This window comes from Ursus americanus, chromosome 1, assembly GCF_024610735.1.
Source record: "Ursus americanus isolate L20-20 chromosome 1, mUrsAme1.1.p, whole genome shotgun sequence".
NCBI lineage: Eukaryota > Metazoa > Chordata > Mammalia > Carnivora > Ursidae > Ursus > Ursus americanus.
Window position 1 is genome coordinate 80,331,400 of NC_142127.1, and position 22,877 is coordinate 80,354,276.

Consider the following 22,877-nt stretch of genomic DNA (forward strand, 5'->3'; position numbering starts at 1 on the left):
CTGCTTTGCTTACCAGACTGTCACTAAACATCTTGAGGAAATGCAGGGATCATTTTGTTTGGAATCTTAGACACACCAAAGGGGTTTTTTTTTTTAATGAAAACTTTATTATCCCATATGGTGGCAAACCTTATTTTATGAAAATTCAAGTGCCTGTTTTGTATTCTTGTGTGGAATAGAGAATTTTCCCATCTTGGTGCAAGGTGGACTACAGGCAGACATTCGTTTACATAGGTATGGACAAAATTTTTTACAAGTAGCCCCATGATCTGCTCCAGAAAGTACTCTTATTGCAGCCCCAAATTAATCATGCAGCATGGATAGTAGAAGCAGGAGTTTAGCTTTGGAAATTGAGAGCAAAAGTTAAAAATTACTTGCCATCACAGAAGTGTACCTGTAGATTAGAACATTGAACTTTTATATAGTTTCTTAAAATCTGCCATGATGGATGTCCCCCACATAAACCACAGCTAACTAAACGAGTTCATTTGTTGAATGGAGTTAGAATTAGCTATTTGACTGTCTAAAGAATATTTGCTTGCCAAAAGCAACTTGTTTGGTTTTGGCATATTTGACATATTGAGCTGGTATCTGACTGTAATAGCCACAGCATAACTTGCTTTTTGAGACTGTTTCTGGAATATGCTAATAATATCAGCTTAAATGATGGTGACAGGATTTTTAATAGTTAAGTAGGAGGGGTAAGACACAAATGTAATTCCATCTAAAAGTTGCATAGATTATTTAGGTGCAGATTAAAGAATAGTTTAAGACATAGCCTGGTTTTATTTTCACATATGTGGAGAGATTCTATAATTTTGCAGTTTCCCAATATAATTTTTATATTGTTGCCTTTACTAAAATTGGCTTTTTATCATTACTAAAAACTCTTCCCAAGACTAAGTGATTAAAATTGATGTGTAGCTATTTTTAAAGTCATGTATTTTTCTACTCAAATTATCACACCTTTTTCTCTTCTTCCTATACAGAGTTAGCTTTGGAATCAAACCCTTCTGACCATCCAAGGGCAAGCACAATTTTCCTGAGCAAATCTCAAACGGATGGTAAGACAGTATTTTCTTCCCCTGAGAAAAAGATTGAAAATTGTTTTTGTTTTGTGTATTATAGAAAGTCCCTAGAAGAACTCATACATTGGTTTAAATGTTTCACTTTTTCATGTATTCATTTCTTATTTTAATATGTGATGATATACTTTCCTTTAGTTGTTACTGATTTAGTTAGCAGAACAGGAGACTCTCTGTTTACACATTTTGCCACCTCTTTATCAACACAGTCACTTGTGACCACATGATTAAGATGTGGTCTACTTCTCCATACTATCTTGTCCTTTTCCCCTGGCTCCAAGGAACACAGGTTTTAAAGATGAGTAATAGGATTTAGGCCACAGTTAGGTTTTCATTTAACAAATCAAAAAAAAAAATCAGTTAATTTATGGGGATTGAATCTGTGATTTTGGCCCCATTTTATACCATGCTCAGCCAAACAAACCTATCTCACATCCACATTTATTCTCCTCAGAACTTTTGAACTATTCAGATTTTTCCCATCCTGATGTAGTGATGTGCCAGGATACATGGGAACAAACATGCCCTGTGGGGTTCCTAGAAGGTTAGCTTCGGCAACCGAGACTAGTATGAATTGCCTGTGTCCTTGATTTATAATGAGAATCAGAACTGTAGAGTATTTAGCACTCCTGCTTGCCTGCTTATTTTCTTTAATGTTAGATCTTTTATTTGAACTAAAAAGCCACACATGACCAAGTTTTCTGTTGATTATGACAACAGGAATATAAAAAGTGAGGGTTCCATAATATTTGAAGTATGCAGCACAATAGAAAATGGGGGTTTTTAACCTGCATTTTCATAGTGTATGTACATAGCCTGACGTGAGCAGATCACTTCTGGTTGGGATTGCTGTATTTCTCTGTTTCTTCCAGAAACATAGACTGCCCGCATGTAGACACAGTGTGGAGACAGTAAAAGCAAAGCTATCTCATGTCTCTCTCTCCTCAGTCAAAAGGAATGTGTGCCTATGATGTCACCCCACATTAAAGGAGGCAGTGTGGGAAACAAAGTGGGGTCCAAGACCCTCATTGGAGCTTTTATTCTTCTTCCAGTGTTTGTTAGAGCAGAGTGATTTTGTGTGCTGTAGATACATTTGGTTAGGTTAGCACACTCATTAAAATATAAATTAAGATAGATACTTTCCAGTTGCATAATGACCCATTTATTTTTTAGCAAGGTATTTTAGTAGATCACCAATAAGTGCTTCAGGATGCTTCCAGGATACCGATGAATCTAGAGATTAGTGCCTGGCCAGAAACTGATTCTTAGACCTGCCAATTAAAGTAAGTTGTGTGTAAATATAGAATTAGAAAATACTGTGTAGTGGTTCAGATATTCAACAGGTAAACATTTTTATTAGTTAAATTTTTCACCTGGCCTAGTTTGCTTTGTCTTTTTCTTTTGTACATGGGGAGCCTTCCGTTTGTACCTAACAAAGACTATCTGTTAGGTCAAAAAGTAAGACTAAGTTTTTAGATTTTACTTTATAGGATTCATCTTGCTAGGTGATTTAAGTGATAAATTTTGTTGGAAATTATGTTTTAAAAATGGAATTTCATCTCATTTTGTGCATTGGTAATCCGTCAGATAAGTAGCAACTACTTTTACTTTTCTGTGGCATTTGTATCAGAATTGATCAGTTAATTTTTTTTATTCTTAGTGCGAGAAAAGAGGAAGAGCAACCATTTAAACCATGTAAGTAAACAGTTGAAAAGTTAAGTAAGAAATTAATAGTTTGAATTAAAAGTATGTCTGCCATTATTCCTAAAAAATATAATGGATCCAATACCGTTAGGACCTCTTTTTGTAGATTTTCTAAATCTCTTCTATTTTCCTCATTATCAATGTATTCAGGAAAGTCTTTGGCTTGGTAGTGTCCAGTTTTTAAGGGTTCTGACATTTAACTTAAATTTCAATAACATGGCTGTGGTATAAAGCTCTACCTTCAGTTTTTTTGCCTTAATTTTTTTTTATCTTATTTTTTAACTAAAGTAACAAAAACATAATAACTAAGTGAATTTTTAGCACTATCGACTTCCTGTTGTGCCAGGTGAAAGCTTAGCTTCATCACTCCACCATGGCCTTATTTCCCTGCCTCTATTCCCTCAACCTGTATCATTGTTTTTATTAAATCAGAATCAATGTGTATGTTGTTATGACTATGCAGATATTGTTCCCTCCTGAGCCATATAGTTCTCTGCCTGTGCCTACTCCTGTATATGCTTCATTCTTTTTCTTAAATATTTCTGAAACCCGAGCACTTCTGCACTTCTCCGCAATAATCCAGTCCCCGTTTTCCTAGCCAACATGATCTCACACAGCCAAATGCTCTAAGTAGCTCCCTGGTGGGTCTTTCTGCTTTCACATTCTTCCTTTTTTTTGTGGAATTAATTTCCTGATGATATTCGCTTGCCTATTTTCTAACAGCTAATTTCCCCCCCAAATGTTGTAACATTTGTCACATGTCCATCAAAAATATTTTTCATTTACTAAAACACATCTCCGTTTTTTTTTCTTTGGAGATGGGCTTTTGTCACTCTGCTGCAGTAGAGTAGACTGCTTTTCGCTAGCTGGCTCTGTGTCTGTTTTCCTGGGATATCTCCTTGAAGTCATCTGGGATCTCTCGTAACTGCTGTCTTGTGTCGGATCCCCTATGTCCTAGATTCTCTGTTTCCCTTTGTCTTGTTATGCCCTTGTTTTACTGGAGCACATTTTTCTGGGAATGGGCAGAAGTTTTTAGAGATCTAGTAGCTTCTCTGAAACTCCTGCCATTTGATAAAGTATAGAATTCTAGGTTGAAACTAATTTTTGCAGTCCTATAGACATTGTATGATACATTGTACATTACCAGTTTTAGTCATTGTTCTCCCATCCCTTCTTTCTCTGAAACCTTCTAGTACCTTCTCTATCTCTGAGATTCTGAAATTTCATAATATGGTTTGATATGGACCTTTTCATTTTATTGGGGCCAGTAAGTCTGCAGACCATCTCTCCTTCTAGTGAATGTCTTTTTGTTCTGTTTTGTTGTTCTGGTGTTTCTGTTATTCAGATGTTGGGCCTCTTGGACCAGTATTCCTGCACAGATCTCTAATATTTTCCCCTTCTATTTTCCGTTTTGTCTTTTTGTCCTACTTGCTGAGGACTTCCTTGACTTTATGCTCCAACCCTTCTCCTTCCATTGAATACTGAGTTTTGTCTTATTTTTAATTTATAGAGTTCTCTTATAGCCTATCATTATTTAGAGCATCTAGTTGTTTGACCAGTGCAATTTCTCATCTTTCTGAGGGTTTTTAAGAATTTTTTAAGTTTTCATCTGATTCTTAATTTTATCATTCCCATCAATTCCTTTTTCCCATTTTGATCTCTCTTACTTGTTGGAGGCTTCTCTCAAATGTGTAGTGGTCCCTGCCTGTGTCTGGGATCTCACTGGAAGTACCATGAGTGAGCAGGACTGTTCACTGATGGGCCTCACTGTGGGTGTTTGGGGGCTGAGTCTCTAAATTCTGAGCCTGCCTTGGGTTCTGTAAGACAAACTGGCTTTATTGTTCCTGTCGCATTCTCTGTGCTTTCTCTGCTCTGCCATGGCGGTTGCCACTCCTTTGTCTAGACTTTTCACTTTTCAAACATTAAAAACCACCTGCTATTTATCCCGTGTTGTATGTAACCTCTGAAAGGAGAGGGTGAGGAAATAGATTTGTGATCAGCCCACCATGTTTTTAACTCAAACTTAGAATGTGTTTTGAAAGTATAAATCTAAAGTTTAAAATTCAATATAATTAATATTAATTCAGACAGTATTTCCAGTTATACCTGTAATTAGCTTTTCTCCTAAGGCCTTGATTAAGACTTTAAACCATGCACCTTGTCATATTGTCCCATTAATGCGCAACATAGATGAAGCAGTTTTCATTAATGCATGGTGTTGGAAATTTTTAAGTTGTCTTATGAAAAAGACACAACTTGTCCTGTGAAAATGGGAGACAATAGTGAACTTCAGCAGTAGGCACAATGGGTAGGTCAGTTGCTGGTGGCAGAATTTCAACAGGTGCTTGACCTTTGATGGTAAGGCTTGGATTGTGATTTCCTAGACTTCTAAGTGTGATTATTTTCTAGTCTTTGCCATTGAACCGTAAGTCTGTGAAATAACCTTTGTTGTAAAGATTGTAAAAGTCCATCTATTCTGTTAGTGCTCAATGAGTGAAGATAAACACTGCCTTTGTCCCTGTCTATTCTAGTAACCAACTGAAATATCTGTGAACACTAAACTGCCAATACTGTTTTTTCGATATTTGGTTTTTTTGGGGTTTTTTGGAGGGGTTTTTTTTGTTTGTTTGTTTTGTTTTTTTAGTATTTGCATTTTATGACCCTATGTTTGTCAGTGTTGTTTTTTGAGGCTGTAAGCCAGTGATGGTAAGCCTTTAACCACAGAAGACAATTGTCTTAAAATTTCAGCTAATTTTAAGCTAATAAATAATTATAGCTAATATATCCAGGCTCTGTTCAGAGGCTTAATTCTGCCACCCTCTAGTTGAATACTAGCTATTACTGAATACTGAAAAGTAGGCCTAGACTGATGGGGAAGTGTTCAGTGTTTCTTTGGTTGGATCTAGCCAGTAGACTGTAAGTTGTTGATTCACTAACCCGCCATATGGCTGTAAGACCACATCTAATTAAAATTTTTAAATGTTTCACACTAGTATTTTCAAAGACAAGCCAATATATATTCGTAAGAGAAAGAAAATTTAATGGAGGAAAATGGGAGCAAATATAACCCAAAGCTCCGCCTATTGATCTATATTCTGGTGCATTTCTTCCTATTCTTCTTATGGTTCCCCAGTACAGGTTTTTGGTCAGAATTGACTTTTATTATGATGTAATATACACCATAGTATACCTTACTAGCCATGGCCTTAAAAGAAACTTTCTTCCATTTAGAGTAAAAGTATTTAAATGAATTAATTTTCATTTTTCATGCTGTATTTATTGAGATACTTAAAATAAGTTACATATTAACTGAATAGCTTTAAAGAACGTAACAGTTTTAGGTATAGTTGAACATTTCTAGCTTGAAGGAGAATTTAGTGATACTTTTCAAAAATAGAATATCTGGAACTTTTTGTTAATAAGAGGTAAATGGCTTTGCAGGAAAACATCTGAAACAAGCAAAATGGTGTTTTTATATACCATGTGGATATTTCCGATTATTGGCTACTGGCAGTTTTTAAATGCTCTGTATTTTAAAAAGTTATCAACTAGATTTTTTTCCACTGCCCCATCTGTTGTGTATTTGAGGGGGATGCTGACAGGAGAGTGTGACAACGTGGTGAACACTATTTTATATTAAAAGGAGGAAGGAAGGCTCATCTGAATTAGTTAAAAACAAACAACAACAAAAAAACCACAACAAAACCAAGCATTAAAATTGTTGGTATTCTTTGGTATTGAATGCTGCTATTACTTTTAACTACTTAGAGTGACTGGGATTTGTTTATTGGTCTTACTTTAAAGAAGGGAATTGTCCTCATATAGTTAGGCTCTTTCAGTATTTGACTATTGCTATATACTCAGGCTCAGGCTCTTCACAGATAAATGGATACTTCTAAAGTGTTTTAAAGATGGTTTATTCTACCAAGGGTCTCCAGAAGTTCATTGTCACCTCTCTGACACTACTCCAGATAAATTCTCACTAATTTGTAGTAAGATTTTCCTTCCAGTTGTAACTGATTTTAAATAATTTGTCAAACACTTATTGAACTCCTAATTTGTCAGATTCTGTGTTCAGTAGCTGGAGGTAGGAGTAAGAGTCCTCCCTTCCCTGGAGAAGCTTACTTTCTTGGGAGGGGGACACCCTTCAAGCAATTGGTAGCATGTAACAAGTGGCAGATTAGATGTGTGAGCATACAGAAAAAGTTTTGTGGTGTGTCTCCTAGCAAAGGTATCCTAGAGGTAGATGAGGTCAAACTTTCTGGCACAAGGAGGAAGAAAAAGGCCTTGTAGGCATAGAAAGCAGCATGAGCGAGGCAGGAAATTGTTGTGATGAATGTCAAGTCACTTACAGAATAGAATTAATAAAATTTTTAAATGAATGGAAAGTACTCTGAGGTTCTCACTTGAGTAATGTGATGGCACTCTTATTTAAACATGAAGTTAAAGTGAAGTTCTCATAAGCTGTTCTATCTGTTTTTTTTTTTATGTGAGAGAATCTTAAAGCAGTACTCTCTTGCCCTCCAGATAAGGAAACTGAGGCCCGGAGAGACCTAGGGTCCCCCTTGCTTATTAGTGATAGAGCAACCCTGGGACAAACAGCCTCTGATTCAAGAACATTTGTTTCATCACACTGTCTCCTGAACTGATACATTTATTATGGGCTTTCATTTTCTGCAATAAAATGTTCTTGCATCAATATTAGGCATTACATTTCATTGTAGTAAATGAATAGTAAAAATAGAAAATCTCAGCTGCTTTTCATTGCTTAAGGAAAAAAATCCATGGAAATCTTATTCTAAGCTTCTTACATTATTATAAAGGGAATTTATAATAGGTGCTTGTCAGGTTTGATAATAGGTAATTCATCAAGGGCAGTAGTTTATAACCCATTCCTTAAATCTCATGTGGGAAGTTAGAGCATCCACTGGGGTTTCCCATAGAACCGCACATGATAACACACTCAAGCAGTTCCTGAAGTATAAGAAAAATCTTAATGCTTTATCATTTGACATTTTAACCGAGGAAAAAACACACTTTTATAGGTTTAACTTACTGTGACATTTTCTTCTATTTCCCTTCCCCTTCAGGTATCTCCAGGGCAGCTTACTAAAAAGTATAGCTCATGCTCAACAATATTTCTAGATGACAGCACAGTCAGCCAACCTAATCTTAGAACCACAATAAAATGGTGAGTACAACTAGGTTGCCAAGGGCTGAGTGACAGACCCCCTCATGCTAAAAGCATCCTAGCCATACTTGGTCATTTCAGTCATTTGATTGTCCTTTTCAGTGATCAGGTTAAGAAACTGGTGTCTATTTTATATTGCTTTCCAGGACCTCAATCTGAATATTCAGTTTCCATTTTAATCTTAAGAGTGCACGGTAGAAGGGAAAGCCAGTTAGCAAATAAAAAAATCCCAGGAAAAGTACACCTCTTACTTAATACATTTCTGTTGTTAAGACATTGTTGAACATAATGAGGAGAGGGAGGGGTGCTTTTTATTGGATGTTTCTAGAAAGAAGTATTTCTTTATGAGTTATAGGCCTAAAACAATGTGTATACTACTTTGGAAGCTACTCTCAAAAGAAGGAACAGTTTGTCCCCTACTGGCACCAGAGTGTATCTGCATTTAAATTTAATTGGATTTTAGATTTTCCCCATCATGTATTTTTCCCCCTGTACTATTTCTGTATGAAAATTAACTTCTCCTTCTTATCTCCCAAAGAGGAGGAAATCAATCTTAAGGAACAAATTCTCAAGCTTAATTTCTTTATGGATGAAATTTTGCTCAACTGAAAATTGTAATAGGTATACTTAATTTCAACTTTATATATGTGTATAGATATAGAAATATATCTCCAAGAGACTATATCAGTCCATATATATGAAAACCACAGCAGAGAACAATGAAAAAGATCGTTTTGGAAACATAGTTGTGGTCAGGTTTATACTTCAGCAAACATGAACAGTGTTGTGATGATGGAAACTATTCCTTAATTTCTGGGAGCACCTTATAATCCACAATTAGAGTTGCAGTTTTAGAACACCCTAAGATGAACCTTTCAAGCTTATTTAAGGAAGGGGGGGAAAAAAACCAAAACTGGATATGGAGAGCTTCCTGACTTCATCGAGATTGGCCAAAGAATGTTATCGACGTCTCTTTGGGACGTGAGTGTTGATTTTCCAGAACGCAGTTTGGAACACTACTTCAAAATATTAATATTCTCATCTTTAATTTTATTTTTCAGTCTTAAAAACAATTGGCTTATAAACTTAATTTTGTTTCTGATGTACCAGCTTTGTCAGCTAATTAAACCATCAGTAACTTCTACTTTAATTAAGAACAGCAAGTTCACAGTCATAATAATGTAACTTTCTTCTCTCCCTTATAACAGTAGTGGAGATCAAATAGTGTATCAGCAAAAACTGAGCCCCAAAAGTCTAAAGTCCTGAGCGTTGGCATCTAACAAGTAATCACTGAATGTTTTTATTGAGCCAAGACACTAAATCCATGAGTTAAAAAAACTCTACTTTGGCTAGAGTCCCCAGCTTTTGAATTCAAAAGATTCTGATGTTTTAGTATACAATTCAAAAGTGGTTTTAAAGATTAACCTTGCTCAGACAAGTAGGTTTCATGCTTGTTTTTCCCAACTTAACTCTAATTTGTGGAAGTACAGTAAATTTAATTTGCTTTCATTAAGTTTTAAAAATAATAATTCAGTGCCTTTATTACTGATGAAATAAAGGTTTACTGAGAAAATTGATAGGGCACATTGGCTTTTAGGAATGATTTGAAAAATGTTTACATTGGGGTAGTGTATTGTTCTTAGTGGGGGGAGCCTTATTAGAATCACTTGTGCAGCTTTTTTTCATAAATCTATGTTTCCAAATACATGCATTTCCCCCTCCCCTACCACATTCTCACAAGCCTTGTGATAGGCTGAGGAAGGATACGACACATCATTGTATGGATGAAAGCATCCCAAATGATTCATTCATTCCCAGATTTCATTGTATATTGTGGTCACCTGGGGAACTTTAAAAGCCCTTCTAATGCCCAAGTTATACCCAGTGTCAGTTAAATCAGACCATCTGGAGGTGGAAGCCAAGCAGTTTTTAAAGCTCCTCAGGCAATCTCAGTGCACAGCCAAGCTTGGAGAACCACTGCCTGGTTAGAGTGTGGGAGGAAGAGAACTGCTCCTGACCATCTGTGGGACCTTGGGCACGTCAGTTTTAAGCCTTGGTTCCTTATGTGTAAGATGGATTGTTTAATTAAATGCTATCTAAGGTTTCATGGTCCTTTTCAGCATAGAACTTTGAATTCTGTGATTTTAAAATCAAATTGAAGATGAAACTGTTTGAAGCACTATAGAAGTATCCATCTTTGATGCTAATAGCGTTCTAGGCCTTTTCACAAGTGCTCATTTTCTGTAGACCTAGTTCTCAAATTCAGATTTGCCTTCCCTCAATTGTTTTGAGCTTCATTTTAGACATTTTGAGGGCAAAGGGAAGCATATAACTTAACTAGGAGAATCCCTTTGTCGCCTAGTACAAAACATCTGTGAATGACTTAGGAATATAGTAACTTAAAGAGGATCTGAGGGCTTATATCTATCTGTTCATTAATATTTAGACTAATCTGGAAATAGCTGTCGTTCAATATTATACTGTGTAGATTTATGCTGCATTGTTAGCACTGCTTATTTCGGGGTAGCTAGACCTATCATTGATTTTGTGGGTACTTATATTTGCTATTAAATTTTCTAATTATGATTTTAAATTATTTTATTTGGTATGGAACACTAATTATTTACTTTTAGAGAAACAATGGAAAGTGTGTGTGTTTGGTGGATAGTAAACTAAATCAGTTGAAATGCAGGGCCTAACTTTTTTTTTTTTTTATTAATAAAAACAAAAATTACCGTATGGGTTAAATTTAAGCATGTGTACAAACAGATAAAACTTGTATAGGAGGAGGAAAGATTCTGTGGGTAGAAGGACAAATGACAGGGAAAATGTGTAATAATTTATATATTATAATTGTGGACCAAAACAGGTCTTCTAACAGTTGGTGGTCCTCTTTTTGCCAAAAGCAAAAGAAGTTTGGTCCTCCTTTTTTTACCAAAAGCCAAAGGACTCAAACAAGGGGGAAAGTGCCCATATGAACTGTTTTGAATTAGAGGATTTCAGGGCCCTTGAGTCCCTGGAAGGATCCTGTCTCCCTCCCAACCCCTTTTAAAAAAATGTCTTCCCGCCTAACATGATAAAATCAGTTCTTACGATTTTCTTTTTCCTTCCACAGTGTGACCTTAGCAATATATTACCACATAAAGAACAGGTGAGCTCTTTTAAAACCTCTCTTGTTATTCCAGATAATTAATTTTCAAGGTTTAGTGTTAGGTAGCAAGTATAGATATTATTAGAATAAACTTTTAGAGTGCTTTTATTACACTATTGAAGACCCAAAAAGTGTTTGTTCATGTGGGTTGTATTGATATTTACTGTGTTAGAAATTAAATTTGAGAATTTAAAAATTAAAACCACTGTATGTCAAAACAGGGCTTTTATGGCACTATTGGCATTTTGAGCTAGGTAATATGGAGGGTTGTCCTGTGCGTGATAGGGTGTTTAGCAGTCCCCCTGATCTCTACTCACCAGATCCCAGTAGCACGTCTCCCTCCTTCCACAGTGTGTCCCCAGACATGGCCAGATGTCCCCTGGGGAACAAAATCACCCCTGATTGAGAACCCCAGTGTTACCGTGAATCATTTTTTTTTATTATTAAAAAGTAACTTTTCCACAACAAAAAAGTTGACTGAAAAGTATGTCATTGATTTACAGTTTTACAAATCTCTTTGCTCTGTGGCTTAATAGGAGACAGCTCATTCTTATACCCTGTCTTCAGTGATTTGTTTTGAAGAAACAATATGAAGACCCAGCCTCGTTAGATATATAGTTGGAAAAAGGTGTACTTTTAAAGCCTTCAGATATTGTGGATATTCTATGATACTTCACTAAAAGTCCACAAGTGCCAGTTTCTTAAATTATAAGGGAATTTTTTTATATATAACAGAATTTTAAATCATATCAGTGAACTTGTACTGTTAATACACATTGATTTATCTTGCATGCTGAATAGATCTTTGTGTGCAGTTTTAGAATATTATGCATTGGTCGGTTGGAAAGCACTAGTTCACGTTTCTTTATACAGTGTCAAAAACGCACTTCTGTTAGGATCACCACCTGTCCTATCAGAAAAGCCTGTAAGTATTGAGAAGCTATTAAGCTTACAGTAGATGAAGCTTACAGTAAAAGGTACAAGTTTTCCAAAATCCTGATTTTTTTTTTTTTAGCTTGATAGCCTGAATTTTATCATTGGCAACAAATACTTTATTTTTCTTGAAGTTTCAGGCTCACTTTGTTCATTTTTTTTAAAGATTTTATTTATTTGCGAGAGAGAGTGAGCAAGAGAGAGCAAAGGAGCAGGGGCAGAGGGAGAAGGAGAAGCAGACTCCCCTGCTGAGCAGGGAGCCCGATGCAGGGCTCGATCTCAGGACCCCAGGATCATGACCTGAGCCGAAGGCAGACACTTAACTGACTGAGCCACCTGGGCGCCCCCCCACCCCGCTTTGTTCATTTTTTAAAAAAATATTTTTAGATTTAATTTTAAGTAAACTCTACACCCAACATGGGGCTTGAACTCAGGACCTTGAGATCAGGAGTCCCATATTTTACCGACTGAGTCAGCCAGGCGCCCTCACTTTGTTCATTTTTAAGAGAATGTCAGTTGTACCTTAAAAAAAAAAGACGGTGCTCTGTGAAAACAGTGGCTTATTCAGCTCATAGCTAAGTCACAAGTGCTTTTCCCTAGCTGTCTTTCAGCCTGCAGAAGTGGTTCATACATACTTTCTACTTATTCAGAATATTAGAAGGATCGAGGTTTAATAACACTGTTAAATCTTACTGCTTTTTCAAGGATGTTCTTAAGTAGAGCAGAATGTTTTTTCAACTGCAAGCGGCAGCGAAGACCGGAATGACCAGGTGCGGCCGGGTACCACTGCCTTGGCTCATGCGCAGAAACAAGCAGTTCTACTCCCTGTTATGTTTATACAATCATTGCGGATGTCAGAAGTGTATGAGCAGTAACATCTTCAGTATTCCTATAAAAACAGTTTTGACTTCATGGGGGAGGCTCTGAAAAGGGGAGCCCTAGAGGCCTACAGACCACACCCCGGAAAACCACTGTGTAAATGGCCACAACATAGTAGGGTGGTAACCTTTTAAAAGACTGGTGTCTTTTACAATTAAAAAAAAAAAATCACATTTTAACTCAAACCATTTAAGAGAGACTAGAAGAAATACGTGGTAGTACATAATATAGAGAACTACAGAGAGGAAAAAAACGGAGAAAACATGAATTTCGTATTCACATTTATTAAATTGTAAAGCCTTTTTGCCCACCAGTACTGCTTTATAAAATATTCTTATGTAGTCCGCTGTGGGCTTAGAGGAGTGAAAATATTTTTGGTTTACTAGCATTACCTGCCAGGGAAAGTCAGTGTTCTGAAAGACAGCTCTGCTTTGGCTGGTTGTGGTAGGAGAGACTTCAGAGGTCAAAATGCAAAAGAATTTGTAAAACTGTTTGCTTTGTTGAAAGTTAAGCTGCTTCCACTCCCCTCTCTACTCCCAGCTGGTACTTTACTAAGGTATTAATTCCTGAATTAATTTTTAAGATGCATGTTTTTATTTTATAGAGATGCAAATAGATCCTTGGATATTTTTGATGAGAGATCACATCCACTCACAGTAAGTGTCAGTTTTATTGAAGTTGTATTTTTCTTTCATGCACTTGAGTTTATTTCATGCTGGTTTGATTCGAAATTAATTACCAGGGGAAAATTACTCCCTCCAGCCTGAAGTCAAAATTGTCTTAAGTCTTCTTCCCTACCCCATGTTGTGTCTAATCATTTTACCAAAGGAATGCTGTATGAGGAATATGCTAGAGCAAGAGCTGAGCTGCAGCTTTGTAGAATCGGTGAGCCAGAGTGAGTGAATGTACCCAGATCACAGAAAGTGTATCTTTTTAAAAGATAAATTTCAGTAACTGCAAACAATATAAATATTTATAAATAAACCTAACAAATACGTTATGATCTCTATGAAGAAAATTAGAAAATGATTTAAATATTAAATCCTTTAAAATAACAAATTTTTTTTTTTAAGATTTTATTTATTTGTCAGAGAGAGTGAGCCCACAAGCAGAGGAAGAAGCAGGCTCCCCACTGAGCAAGGAGCCTGATGCGGGACTTGATCCCAGCACCCTGGGATCATGACCTGAGCTGAAGGCAGATGCTTAACTGACTGAGACACCCAGGTGTCCCTAAAATAACAATTTTGAGACGCACTTCCTCAGGTGCTCTACAGCCACATTTGGCTGGTGACTATCGCATAGGTCAGCAGAGACTTAGAGTCTTATGGTTTAGAGGAAACTGAAAATGTTTTTCTTTTCTTCTTTCTTTCTTTTTTTTTTTTTACGCTGTATTTATTTGAGAGCGTGTGCTGTGTGCACATGAGCAGACAGGCAAGCAGGGGGAGGGGAGAGGGAGAGAAAATCTCACACAGACTCCCTGCTGAGCGTGGAGCCCCACACAGGGCTTGATCTCACCACCCTGAGATCATGACCTTAGCTGAAACCAAGAGTTGGCTGCTCAACCGACTGAGACACCCAGGCACTCCAAAAATGTTTTTCAGAGTTGATTGCAGAGAAATACAACATGGTGATCAACCAGACTGTTGAGCCTAAAAATAGTTTACACTTAGATAGAAAGGAATATATATAAATTTTCTGAGGTCACGCCTGTATTTTTCTTTAACGAATGGTGGTGAGTATTGAATCACTATGGTATTTTAAGATCCCATTGTTTGTATTTAAAAAACTAAAAGACATGTCACCTAATCAAAATCATTTTGGGCACGTGGGCCCAAATGCAAAGACTGCTGTATTATGGGCACTGAAGTGTTTTTCTTCGGTGGATACTTATACTGCATTTTTTTCTTCTTTCAGCGAGAGAAGGTTCCAGAGGAATACTTTAAGCATGATCCTGAACACAAATTTATTTACAGATTTGTTCGTACTCTTTTCAGTGCTGCACAGCTAACAGCTGAATGTGCAATAGTAACTTTGGTAAGATATTTCTTCTTTCTTACAACTTGTTTCTTCAATTTCAGTCTTATGAACAGGGTATGGTCCTGCTTTTCACATAAAAGTAGGTTCCTGAAATGATCATCAGAAGTTTAAGAGAAACCTACTGAAAGTAAAATACACACCTTCAAGCTTAATAATATAATCATTATTTTTCAAAACGTTGCTGTTGCTTTTCTAATCACAAAAGAATTGCTATTAAAGGCAGCAGGAGAGATTTCTGGTTTCTCCCTCCATACCTTAGCACACAGATGTGCACACAGTACACACACGCACACACTCAGAAGGTGTGCTGGGGGAGCTGGGGTAGGACAGGGGCAGTAACAAAACCATCTGGTCCACAGGCAGAGACTTATGTGGTGTAGGTCTAAGCTGAGTCCCAGATTATCTCAGTATTTCCCACACAATTCTCACGTGTGTCCTGATTGAGAACTGTTGCCCTGAATTCTCTGTTCCTTGGATGATGGGTGTTCATCCATCCCTGGTGTCCTCTTGTGCCTGCCTGTGAAGCTGCCCAGGATTCTAGTGCCAGAAGTACTCAGAAAGGCTTTGCTAGTTAGCCTGCTAAGCTACAGCTGTGTAAGGACCTTTGCGTTATCCACACCGAATTCCTGTGGTAAGATTTTATCATTTGAAAAATAAATTCTATTTAAGTGAGAGGCAGCTGGGGTTATTTTCACTCCTCTGTACAGCATACCTATGGGGGCAAGTTAACTGCATGGTCTGGAGGGAAAGAATACTTAAGTCAGTGCCTGTCCTCCTTTAGTATCCAGTTAGAATTTAGGAGAGGAGGCTTGTGCTTTTGAGTAGAAACCCCTCAGTGGGCACTCGGGCCCTTTCTTTGAGCTACAAACCATTTGGAGTGCTCAGCCCATGCTGGAGAGAGGCAGAGTGGTCCTCCCACATGGAGAGCAAGGCGATGCCGGAAGGAGAGCATCTGGGTTGGAAGAGGGGGAATTCCTTGTAGACAGGTTAAGCGTGACATACCCGTGAGGTGGCCGAGTGACACTGTCTAGTCATCACTTGAATATATGGACTGAGTATGAATCCGAGCTAGACGTAGGGAAGTTAAGAGTAGTAGCTGTTCAAATGCAGAGACGAGTATAGAAAAGTATAGAATAAAAAATGGATAGAAGCTAGATCTGTAAAGACTAACAGCATTTAAGGGACATGTCCTCAGAGGAGTGGCTAGAGTGGTACGACCCAGGAGGGAATAAAAGAGATGCCAAGATGAGAGATTCAAGGAGAGAGTGGTTGAAAGGCCAAATGCCCGTCGCATGCCCGCTGAATACCAAGTCTGTGTCACTACTCTAAGTGTTGGGGACGGAGGGGAAAACAGGTGGAATAAAGTTCTTGCCTTTATGTGGCTTATATTCTAGCGAGGAAGAGAGGAGTTGTTTTTTCGTTTGTTTTTTCAAGTGAGTGTTACCTGAGTATTTCAGATAGTGGTAAAAGCAAGAAGAGAAAGCAGTGTGAAGGGGTAAAGTGATCAGAGGGGCTCATCATTTCAGATAGCGCGATCAGGACGAGCGTCTTTGAAGAGGTAACACCTGAACCATGGCCTACCGAGGAACAGGGTGAGCTCTGGCATTACAGGCACAGGGGGCAGATGCAAGACTCCGAGATGGGAACGTTTTGTGAGTGTTCAAGGAACAGCGAGGTGGCCACTGGTCAGAGGAAGGATGAGGGGAACAGCATGCGAGGTGAGGTCACAGGAGGGCAGTGGCGTATCTTCTGGGGCCTTGGAGCTCACAGGCCTGGGAGGAAGGGAAACTGTTACTTGTTCGACGGGAAACCTCTGGCAGATCTCGAGCAGGGGTATGAAGTGCTCTTCATTGAAGAGGCTGTCCTGGCTGCTCTGGGGACAAGAGACTAGTGCGAGTCAGAGTGGAGGCGGAGAGGTAAGGAGGCAGTGCCAGCGATACAGCTGAGAAGTGAGGATAGAAATCAGTCAAATCACCAGTGCAGGTAGAGGTAACAAAAACTGGTGGTGGATTGGAACGGGATTAAGTCAAATGGAGGCCCCGGCAACGAGGCCAGTGTCAGTGCCCTTTCGGTTACTAGGGAAGGCTCTGGGAGTGCAGAGTTGGGCTGAAGGCACCGAGGACCTGGGGAGTGACAGCTGCAGGGCGGACTACCACGGGTTAGAAAGCTGATGGGAGATGAGAAGCCAGCATGAGGCATTTTTCTGTGAGCAAAATGAGAGGAAGCAGGCTGGGGCTGGAGCTGTGAGGGGGGCATAGGGGGCGGGTAGGGTGGGGGCAATGGGCAATGTAAATCCATTCATATTGGAGAAAATCTCTGGCAGAGAGGGAAAAAAGTCTTCAAAAAGAATTTTGTGAACAGTTCTGCACAAGTGGGATGGGATCACCGAAAGAAGAGTTACTAAAGTGAGAAGAAGGAAATCTCACTCCCACAGACACAGGAGAGCCGGTGGTATCAAGGAGGCTGGGCAGATTCCAAGTTTGCCAGTAAAGGGAATAGATAGGAAGTTGAGAGATGCCAGCGTTGTATAAGTGCCTTTAATTATTCCCATAAAGTAGAGAGTTGAACCTGGTAAAACCACATCAAGAAATCATTTCACTAGAATGACTAAAATTAAAAAGAATGACAATACCACGTGTCAGTAGGCACGCACAACCACTGTAACTTCCATGTATCCCTAGGGAAGGGGAACTGGTACCGTCACTTCAGCTTGTTCATGTTTAGGATCCCTGAGAGGGCTGTTTGGGGGAACGGGAGCAGAATTTCACTAAGAACATATAACATTCAAGAACCATTTGTTTTTGCAAACAGTTGAGTTTGGAAAATATTGGCAAATCTGAGCTGGCAATCAGACAAACTTCAGACAATAAACACACTCTGAAATTGGACTTCTTGTCAAATGGCATATATGCTCTTCTTCAGAGAACCCTTTGAAGTTCAGCAAATCACGGCTTATCTTTGTAATCTTTACTCGGCTGTTAGCTCTGCCCAGGGCCTGGTGGAGCGGACATTTGATAGGTGGGAGAGAGATCCTGGAGTCCTCTCACACAGAGGGTTTAGAGGAGTCTTGGGTGCAGAACCTGGCGGCTCTGTTAGCCCTTTAAAACCAACAGAATTGACTAAGCTGCAGGTAACGTAAGACAGAAACGAATTATAGTGAGATGATAATGGAGATGTGAAAATGAGGGGACAGGAGGACTGTCCTTTGTATGCATGTATGTTCCTTTAAAAGACATTATTAGGGGACTGCTTAACAGTTGTAAAGCCTCCAGCACACCTGTTTATACTTGCCGTCCTGCCGTGCCACACAGCAGCCACTGGGGGGCACTCTTGACCACCAGTTTCTGTCTTCACACTTGTGCCACACAAGGACTATTTACTGTGAAAAGGGGAAAGCAAACATGTGCTCAGTATTAACCAGGGTTTTACATATTCAAGTATTGTGTAAAATGACCGTGTAATGACCAGCCAGATGTGGTACCTTGCACAGGGTAGGCACTCAAGGGTTTATTGAACAACTCGAATCTGCAGTCAGTTGTATTGAATCAGTTCCGTTTATGAATGGGACAGTTAATAACCTGTCTTCAAGATGCCCTTTGCCGAGATGTCCATTCATTCCTGTGACCAAGGCTGGAAATTCACATGGGCAGAGTAGGCAACAGAAGTATCTGACCTACAACTGTGACCTGGCCTCTGGCTTTGGCTGGCGGGGCCGAGTCTTTGTAGACCTTTGTAAGAATAAAAGGCATGTCAAAAACAGATGAAATCTGTCATTCCTAACAGTTCTTATCACAGCACTTAAACTGAACTAAAATCAAAGATCAGTGCTCTACTTTTGCAGGTTTACTTAGAAAGGCTTTTAACTTATGCTGAGATCGACATTTGTCCCACTAACTGGAAAAGAATTGTTTTGGGAGCCATTCTTCTTGCCTCCAAGGTTTGGGACGATCAGGCCGTGTGGAATGTGGACTACTGCCAGATCCTCAAGGACATTACAGTTGAGGACATGTGAGTTGTAAGGTTTTGGTGAACTTTCTAACCATTTTCCAGTGCCTCCTTTGCTCCAGTAAAGTGTACATTTTAAGAAATATTTTTAAAGGTTACATTGTGCAAAGAACTGAAATAGGTATAAAATTACAGATTTCCTATCTGGCTATGGTATAACAATTCATATTTCCCATCATTAATCGCTAGGTCTTGATGTGTTATTGTTTTAATAATCTGCTTGGTAAATTGAAGTGTATATTTCTGCTGGTTTTTGGCATACATTTTACGGGCTTACACTCAATACAGTATTATAAATATCTTCATGGCTTTCTTAAAGCTGCCTACCAGTTCCAGTCCATTTTAAAGAGGCCTATGTCTGACCTTTAAAATAAATGGCCACTGTTAAGGTCTTAGGGCCTCTAGAACATTGAGAGTTTGTACCTTCAACCTGAGCCAGCTTTTGCTGGTGATTCTCCTATTTTTATCTGAAGTTCTGTTGTTACAGAAACCATGGTACAAAAGTAGCCACGTGTATGAAGGTTTCAGATCCCAGTGCTCCTGCCTCCTCCCATACTAGGAGTATGGCACCTGTTTAAAAATAGGTCTGAGGACTCAGTTAGGAAGCTCCTATTTCTCAGGTCCCAAAAAGCATCACTGGGACATCACCCAGTGCTTGTCGCATTCAAAAATCTCCTGGGGCACTCAGCAATCATAGCAGTGCTTCGTGGGGCCTTCCGTCAACCGGGAGGGTGCTCCTCACAGGTGGCGCGCTGACATGGGAGTCGAACACCAGACTAAGGAGGGCTTTCGGTCTGGCCACAATGGCTTCCGTGAAGGGCCCTGAGGGTGGTAGGCAGGATGAGCCAGCGAGGTATTTCCAGTAGATTCGTAGATTCTCGAAGTGCCCACCTGAGAGTGAAAATGGCTTTGTGGGTGGCATTTGGGAAAATGTGGAAGAACACGTCTTGATTGTATGGGACAGCATAGGAAGATTAAGATCATGGCAGGCAGTGGCAAGTTTGTTTTTGTTACTTTTGCCCGTTACTCTAGATAAGATTGTCATTCAGAATTACCAAAGTGCGTATTTACAACTGAAGTGAGGATACTTAAGACTGGGAGAAGAGACCAGTGATGGTGGTGGCCGTCCTAATGGCTTTTGATAATAGTGGACACTGAGTGGGCATGAAGCTGTTGCTTGCAGCCATGGTTGCAAATGGTGTTATGGCAAATAATGGGTTTGAAATGAATAAAAGTACTTTTGCAAGTTGCAGAAACTAAAGTGACTTTGATCACCACTGTCATCAGCATGCAAACTCTGGTCCCTTGAAGGAAGAAAAATTTGTAATCATGAACACTAGCCCTACCATGGTGGCAACTGAAATTTTCTCAAAACCTTCAGTGAAACTGGCTGGGACTCTGATTCTAGTGAAAACCTCAGAACATGCTGGGAAGTGTGTGAGCTCGTAAGAGTGACTTTCCAGGAGCAGTGAGGGCAGTGTCTAGCTACGGGAAGACCAGTTCCAAACGATATTTTTTGTGTATAAACAGAGAAGCACCAGGAGCTATGTTAATAATAATAAGCTGCTTTTGTTTATGATCTTTGGAAATTGGAAAGCATTACAACAAAGTGTTTAATACACATTTTATTCCCCCGCTGTTGACTTCGATTTGTAATAGTCTCATTTTGAGTCTAAATTGAAAAATTGGTGTCTATCAGCTTTTTCTTCAAACTTTTCCAACATCTATGTTTTAGAATATATTCCCCTTCAAAAGAATACGTTAAACTGAGCAGCTGCTATTCAGAAGATTTGCTGTGCCTGTAAATGGTGTGCTATTCAGCCGTTTGGCTATTTAAAAAACAAAAAACCCAGAAGATGCACATTCTATAGGCATAATGCTTTTCTCCAGTGATTAAACCTTTATTAATAGACATGTTAATCCTATGAAGTACTGTATTTCCACACAATTAAAATGTATTAGTGGAGAAAATATAAAAGGGATAGTGAAGTGCATTTATTCCTGTATAAATTAAGTCCTGATTAGCTGATTATCAAAACATTATCTGATTTACATTTCTATAGACTTACAGCCATATGAACAGGAAATTAAATTTGGAAGTAGGTTCAATCAGGTTTAAAATTCAACAAATGAGAAGCTCATCTCTGCTCATATTCTGAACGTTCTCCGGGCCGTACAGGAGAACATCAACATTTGTTGAGCGAGCCAATGGATAAAATACTAACACTTTTTAAAACTGAGAAACCAAATATGTTATAAAGTAAGCTGCTCATGTTTGTTCGGGTATTTATGGTTTTTATGTAATTCTCTAAAGGATGTCTGTGAAAGTGGTCAATTTTATATTAATTTACTTAAACACTGGACAAGTGAGCCCGTATGGTCATGTGGAGCAAAGGACTGCTCCCAACATTTCCTTTCCTGTTTTATCCAGCTCGCCCCCTGTGGGTGTGTGCCTTCTGTTCTGCCGAGGGGGTGGTGCCACGTCTTGGGGTTGAGTTCCCAACGGGAGAGAAAGGCTGTTTGAGTCCAGTGCTCTACAAGAGGTCAGATCATAGTGAGTTTAGTTGAGCCAAGACATCTCTGATCGTTCTGCCCTCCAAAGTTTAAAAAAGTGCATCCTGTCCTGTCAGAGTGACAATTTCTAGCCGTAGTAAAATGAAGGTGAACAGAGACTTGCATTTATATATGCCCTTTGACATAGCCCCATGCGCTGGGGCAGGGGGAGGGGATTCCCTTTTCCATCCAACGTAGCTTATTTATTTATTTATTTATTTATTTGAGATGAATCCTTGTTGCTTCAAGAGTTTTTCCCCCTCAGAGATAATAGCAGTGGCTCTCGATGGATCCATTTGTTGCCGTGGTGATGTGCCCACTCCTTTTGTTGGCGCGGCTCTACTTCAATAAGCCCCTTCCTGTTATCGGCCCGGTGAAAATGTCTGCAAGTTCTTCAGAGCTAATAAACAGCATACATCATTCCTTTCATCTGATCACTATAGTGGGGCCTTGTGAGTGAGCGTGGAGCATGAATCGTACAGCTGCACTAATGGAACTCTGAAGAATGAGCCCCTGAGTCAGCAGCAGGAGTGCATAAGAGGGCCATAACCTCTTCCCCCTTGTCCCAAACTCAAAGTGCTGGGATGCAGAAAGGACCACAAATAGCTGCACCTTGTTTGAACGTTTGTGTACTAATCCACTGGGTAGCCTCTGTTTGTTCCAAAACAGAATGCAGAGCCTTCCCAGTGGCTCAGAATGATACTTTTGAAGATAGCCCGGTTGACTAAACTTGTCTTGCGTTGGTTTTGTCGTCCTCCCCCAGGAACGAGATGGAAAGGCATTTTCTGGAGCTACTTCAATTTAATATTAATGTTCCCGCCAGTGTTTATGCCAAATACTACTTTGACCTTCGCTCCTTAGCAGATGACAACAACTTGAATTTTCTATTTGCTCCTCTTAGCAAAGAAAGAGCACAAAACCTAGAGGTAAGGCTGTGAAATCATTAGTCAGGGTTTTCTGTCAGCCACCAAAACCAGCATCTCTCGCTAAATCTCATTAAGCAGTGATTAGCAAAATGGAAAGCTTTTAAATTAACACATCGGAGAACTCATTAACCCTTTGGTGGCATATTTCCTGTCTTTTATGATTTATATAAGGATCTCACATTATTTTTAAAAAGTATATAGATATTTCTTGTGACCATAATTCAGAATATTTTAAGTCAAATTTAACCAAATTTAACCAAATTTAATTTTTTTTCCAGATTTAACGTGTTCTTAATGGTTTTCCATTTGAACCTCTACCCTTCCATATAATCATACATGAATTTCTTATGATTGTATCTGTAATCATATCTATGTACATAATAATTTGTGATTGTATCCCTAATCGTATCTCT

At 38.9% G+C, this 22,877-nt stretch overlaps 1 protein-coding gene across 2 annotated transcripts in view; it reads left to right on the forward strand.

Moving 5' to 3' along the window:
- CCNYL1 (cyclin Y like 1) overlaps positions 1-22,877 on the forward strand; it is a 35,329-nt gene that overhangs the window by 10,295 nt on the left and 2,157 nt on the right. Inside the window, exons 2-9 of one of the 2 annotated variants that reach the window (XM_045806603.2) lie at positions 990-1,064; positions 2,746-2,780; positions 7,880-7,980; positions 11,096-11,131; positions 13,548-13,599; positions 14,858-14,977; positions 18,822-18,988; positions 22,302-22,464. In XM_045806603.2, the coding sequence (XP_045662559.1) occupies positions 990-1,064; positions 2,746-2,780; positions 7,880-7,980; positions 11,096-11,131; positions 13,548-13,599; positions 14,858-14,977; positions 18,822-18,988; positions 22,302-22,464 (749 nt within the window). The remainder of the gene's footprint in view (positions 1-989; positions 1,065-2,745; positions 2,781-7,879; positions 7,981-11,095; positions 11,132-13,547; positions 13,600-14,857; positions 14,978-18,821; positions 18,989-22,301; positions 22,465-22,877) is intronic. The other variant, XM_045806604.2, reaches the window with a different exon arrangement.